We start from the raw sequence: 5,849 nt of genomic DNA on the forward strand, positions 1-5,849 counted from the left end.
GTCATGATTTCACTGATACACTGTAGACTACTTTCTGGAAAATCTTTAGTTACTTTAACACTCTCATCTATTTTTACCAAGCACTGTTCCCCTGACTTTATCCTCTATTTCTAATTACGTATGTATATTTTGGTGTGTTAACACATGCCTGCCTTTCTCCATTGTCAGCCATAGCTCGGTGTGTTGACCGGCGTGACAGGAGTTGGTGTGATCTGGTACTCAGGTTTAATTTCTGTGTGAGGCGCTACTTTGTCAAGCGCTGCTGTGGCACATGCAAACTCTACATGGAAGACAGACCCATGCGTAGGGGTAGCTCCCGGCCCACTCAAGGAAGAAATTAACACAGGCACTCTAGTCATAAAGCGTGCCTTAGCAGTGGACTAACAAATGAGATTCTATTTTTCATTGTTGCAAAATGTGATGGTGAACAAACCAAGAACCAAAGTCACATCTTTTCCTCTGGCCATAATACAGTCCACTGTAAAATGCTTGGGAAGGCCAGTTGAAAATTGTTTGGAGTCTTTTTTTCTCTATCTTACACATTCCTTCATACTATTATTTTTATTAACCCATTCTTCCTAAGCCATTAATTGGACAGAAATAACAATCCAAAATTATAGTAAAATGTACTCCCTCAGCGTTTTTAAAAACAATATACCTCTATCTACATTTTAAACTTCTTTGTAAGGGGACTATATTTCCATCAAGATGTAGGAAAGGACTGAGAAGTTTTGTATCATAAGAGGCCATACATACCTCGGTGTCTTCACTCCGTATTCTTTGTTACCTCATTCAACTAGATATAGAAATACTGATAGGTAGAGTGACACTGGCAGCTAGTATCTGAAATCCCCTCTTGAATGCTTATGAAATCTGATAGCCATGTAATGTACATGTCACATAGCACTTCATTACTCTAGAAGATATTTGGAAGATATTTTCTTACCCTGTAGATAATAATATATATTTTTAGTACACGTACACGTAGTAACAGAGTTCTGAACACTGTGTAATCAACTTGAAGTTATTCTCCATGACAAATATTAAGAGCATTTTAGGAAAATATGAGAATTGGTTAATTTTCTCGAAAACAATACTTTTTTACAGCTTTTAACTGAAGTCTGTGCCAAAGTTTGCTTTGACAAATCATTGTACAGTTCCTATTATTGTGTAGAAATATAGAACTGTTGTTTTGTATCAAAACATTAGATAGCCATAAATTTAGTCAGGAAGGGCTGTTCTAGAAAAGATCTTTGAATCTCAAACATTCATTGTTTTCAGCACTGCAAAAGGTAAGGGTTTTTTAGCCTGTTTTTCAAACTCCCTTGCTTGTTGGCTTCTCTGCTGAAGTCTGTGCCTTCTTCTGATCTTTTCTAGAACACTTCTGATGTATGATATAATTCTGTAGTTTTCTGTAAGATGTAATATAGTACAATCATGTATGACAGAAGATCTAATGAAAAGTACACTGGACTGCTGTGTCTGAAAGCTGCTTGTCCTATGTACTTCTTTTCACTTTTGTTATACCTTTTGTATTCAATCATTATTACTGATTAAAATAGCTTCTTTGGATCTTCTGCTTTTATTTCTGGGTCTGTCATTTCTGAGTGGTCTCCTTACTTTATAGCTTTGATCAGGGCTGCTTGCACTTTGGTAGTCTTCTTCCAACTTAAGCATTTTCTTAGAATCTGTAGGTAACTGTTCTGAACGTCTGGACTAAGTAGTCCTAACTGCATGGCAGTCCAGTTTACTTTTCCATAGTCACATACATGTAGACATTGACTTGGATTCATGTGTAGTTTATCACTGTAACAGTAAGGGGCAGATCAGAAAAGATCATGCTTTGGAAAAACAAAACAATGAGGGATGCAGAAGAAAAGGGGAGGTACAAAAACGTGACTTTTTTTGTACAAGTCTATTAGCTGAAAAGATCATACATGTGTAAGCTTACATGTAGGTGTAAGCTTTCTTAAATGTTGTCTTTTTTACAATATCAACTCGAGCCTTTAACCTTCATAACAACCTACTTGAAAGGCTTGTGTTTACATTATACACATATATTTAATTGTTTTCATATTCTTTAACCAGGGTGGTTTATGAAGGTCCTGGAAAGTACCAGTACATGAATCCAAAAAATCCACACAAATGTGTCGGAACAATAAATACAATGGTTACAATGTAATATGAACAAACTGTTTTGATATTTTGTAGAGAAATGGACAAGCTCGATAGAATTAGAAGTGGCAAGAATTATCATAGGAGAGCCAATATTATAGGTGTGCTAAGAAACTGTAGGTATAAGAGAGCTTCAAGTCAATGTATAAAAGGGTCTTTGTTTATGTCTTTAAGAAAAATACAGAAATACAGGAAGCTGCATTCACTTTCCTGTAACTTGATTTTTCTAACATAGGCTCCAAGAATTTTTCCCCTCTCAACTATGAGATATTTGACATGTAGTTTGTGTAATAAAAAGAATAATCACTGTTCCACTAGCTTGTCATCCAACCTGCAAGGAATGTTCAGATGAGTATGACGACACGTGTACAGCCTGCAGTGATGGCTTCGTGCTAACAGACGCCGATTCGTGCGAGGCAGGTTGTCCCCCAGGACAGTTCCTCCATCACGGCGAGTGTGACTCCTGTCACAGGGAGTGTAAGACATGTGACGGGCCTCATCATGACAACTGTCTGTCATGCCAGCCAGGATCATATCTGAACGGTGAGTTTCACGTAAAGGGTTCGATGATTCTTCAGGATGGTGAATACGAAGTCCACACTTGTCTATGCAATACTATGAAAACTGTATGCTGCAAAAACTCCCCAACAGATCATGCAGGCCCACCGATGTTTCTTCTTCAAAACCATTTGTACACTGTGCAAATGTATATGATGTGCCTTTTTTCTTCACCAAATATGTATTGATTTACTGAGTCAGCATGGAGAAGTCTGGTACAATTTCTAAAGACACATGTATATTCAGTGTTAATTGATGGATAATACCATATACTGTACCATATATGCATATGCATAATGTAAGTCAAAAGTGTATTCGCCCAATTTGAAACTTGTGAAGGTTTGGTGCTTAATTATTTTTACGGGTTGACTTCTAGACCAGCAGTGCTCAACCCACTGTCCAGAAGGTACATTTGAGGAGACGTATGAAGATGACAGTGGGGAGACGGTGCTACAGTGTCGCCTGTGTCACGTCAACTGTAAAACATGTCACGGGGAAGGGGAGGAGGACTGTATGGAATGTGCCAATGACATCAAGTACAAACAAGATGGAAGATGTGTGACTGAATGCCAGGAAGGGTGAGTACAGTACATGTACATGTAGCATGTTCTGTCATCTTCAGAATTAGTTAACTGACAACTAGGAAGACAAAATAAGATAGTAAAGACCATATGGTAGTTGACTCTCAAGTTTAAGGGTGTAATATATATTGTCCAGACAATATATAAACCATCCTCTACCTGGCTCTTCTTCTGAAAAAAACAAGTACTAGTAGATGTAGGGTGGCAACTCTGTTAATGCTGAAAGTTCTCTGTTTTTATGACACTGGTTCAAACCTTCCTTTCAAATTACATTACATCTATTTCAAAAATTTGCACAAAAAGACATTGATTTTGTCAAGAACAATTTGGCATATTTCATTGTATGCCAAAAAAGTTTCACATGTTTATTATCACAGTAATTCAAGTAACTCCAGTTGCACTCTGCTTACTTCTTCACAACTGACCAGATGTGATCCTCCACAGGCACTATCCTGACCTGACCAATGAATGCCAGCAGTGCTCCTCTGACTGTGAAACCTGTGATGGCCCACGTAATGACCAGTGTGTGACATGCCCTTACAACTACTACCTGGTGCAGGGCAAGTGCCTGGAGGACTGTCCTGAAGGGTATTATGACACAATGAGGCAGGAGAAGGAATGTGGAGAGTGTCACCCCTCCTGTGCCACCTGCAATGGTAAATGGAGATTTTATGCTAAGAAGATGATGCTTTACATTTCTATTCAGTGTTATACAAAATGTATGTATGAAATAGATAGCCCCATGTGTGTGACAGCTTCGCTAGTGTGAAGTGTGTTACCATAATGACTTTTGAATGTAGATATCCAAAAAGCTACCATAGCTATGCACTGAACATGTAATTCTAGCCATATCAACCATTGTAAGATGACAATCATATGTAATAATGAGTGCCTACTTCATTCACACAGAGGGGGGTAACTACAACTGCCTGTCATGCCCATATGGATCTAAGCTTGGGGAAGGTGTCTGTTACCCGATGTGTGAGGAACATGAATACTACGTCGAGAATACTCAGGTCTGAACTATACTTCTTACATTTTTTCCAATGAATTAGATGCCTTAGTGTTGTGTTGCTGTACCTGAGCAAAGATGATATGTCACACTGGTTTGATAAATTATAGATTAATAAACATATTGATTGACAGAAGCTTGATGTATCCTGTGCGCATTCTGCAGAGATGTGAAGAGTGTGATGATTCCTGCAAGACCTGCCGTGGTAGCACAGCCCATGACTGCCTCTCCTGCGAAGCCCCATATGGATACCACGCTATGAAACACCTCTGTACGGCCTGCTGCGAGGAAGGATCTCCTGAGAATGAGTACTGCTGCATCTGTCACGAGTCCACACGTGAGTAGAGTATTATGGCTCACCAGTGTGCCTAGCAATGGCGCCTCATGGAATTTAGTGTGCGGCCATTGATGCAATTGGCTCCCATTTTGGCAGCTAGTTGGGCACAGAACTGTGCATCTTGCGTTTGTAACTTTTAGAATAATCCACTATTTCAGGTGGCGTATTGTTTTTTGTTTGTACCAATTGTCTGCTCATTGGCACCTGTTCGCGGAACAGTCACAAGGTGTCACAGTCTAGTGAGATACAAAATGTAAAACTATAAATTAGGAGTCCGACATATTTTCTATTTCTATTCCCCTCAAAACTATAACGTTACTGGTGTAAAAATGTACTAGAAAAAGTGTCTCCTTGCTGTTTCAGGATTGTGTATCACAGATAGGGAAGCAGAGGGTGTGCAGTTCTCATCAGCCGACAGCATACCCACCAACGTGGCATACATCGCTGTGGCAACCTTCATCTGTGTGGTCATAGTTGTCCTGTTCTTTGTGGTTTTCGGCTTGTTACAAGCACGCAGCAGCGGGAGACTGTGCTGGGCACACAAGTACCAACAGGTCCCCACTACCAGGTATGAGAAGATGAACGACCATGTGAACATCCTGTCTCAGGAAGACTTCTATAACGAGGACTCCCTATCAGAGGATGAAATACACAGCATTGTCCCGTCTAGACATTAACACTCAGTCTTGTCTTCTACAGTCCCTTTTGCTAGTTATGGAGTATTTTGCAAACTGAAACATTGAAGTTGAAGACTAGTCATTTAAGGCTTCAATTCTTTTTTCCAACCATGTTGTTCAACATGTACATGTATCTATCACCAGTAAAGGTGAATCTATATGCATCTGTGAGCAATTATTTACCATACCTAAGTGTTCCTGACAGAAGCAATGTATTCCTGTTCTTTATAAATTCACATCCCATGCACTCTTCCCTTGTTTATCTGCCAGAAAATGTCAGGAATGTGTTTTACCGTACTCTGATAAGCCACATATTTGTGTGTGTAATGTTATTTAGCTACTTCTCAAGATAGAGCAGAGCTGATAGTGATGAGTACTGCTGAATGGAAAAAAGATAAGAAATCTAAGAAAAAGAGAAGAAAAAGTTTTTGGTGCTAAAACAATATTGAGGTACATAACAACATAACAGTGAAGTCTGGTCCAAAAGCAATCAAAGAAGCAGGAATCAG

At 39.2% G+C, this 5,849-nt stretch overlaps 1 protein-coding gene across 1 annotated transcript in view; it reads left to right on the top strand.

Annotated features, from left to right (window-relative positions):
• Positions 1-5,849, top strand: part of LOC118431777 (proprotein convertase subtilisin/kexin type 5) — a gene marked incomplete in the record, with an annotated part of 35,446 nt that extends 29,597 nt beyond the window's left edge. The window contains 6 exon segments of the mRNA XM_035843107.1: positions 2,494-2,718; positions 3,110-3,311; positions 3,759-3,970; positions 4,224-4,330; positions 4,492-4,663; positions 5,027-5,849. Of these exon segments, the coding sequence (XP_035699000.1) occupies positions 2,494-2,718; positions 3,110-3,311; positions 3,759-3,970; positions 4,224-4,330; positions 4,492-4,663; positions 5,027-5,340 (1,232 nt within the window).

The sequence above is a fragment of the Branchiostoma floridae genome, chromosome 2, assembly GCF_000003815.2.
Source record: "Branchiostoma floridae strain S238N-H82 chromosome 2, Bfl_VNyyK, whole genome shotgun sequence".
Taxonomy (NCBI): Eukaryota; Metazoa; Chordata; class Leptocardii; order Amphioxiformes; family Branchiostomatidae; genus Branchiostoma; species Branchiostoma floridae.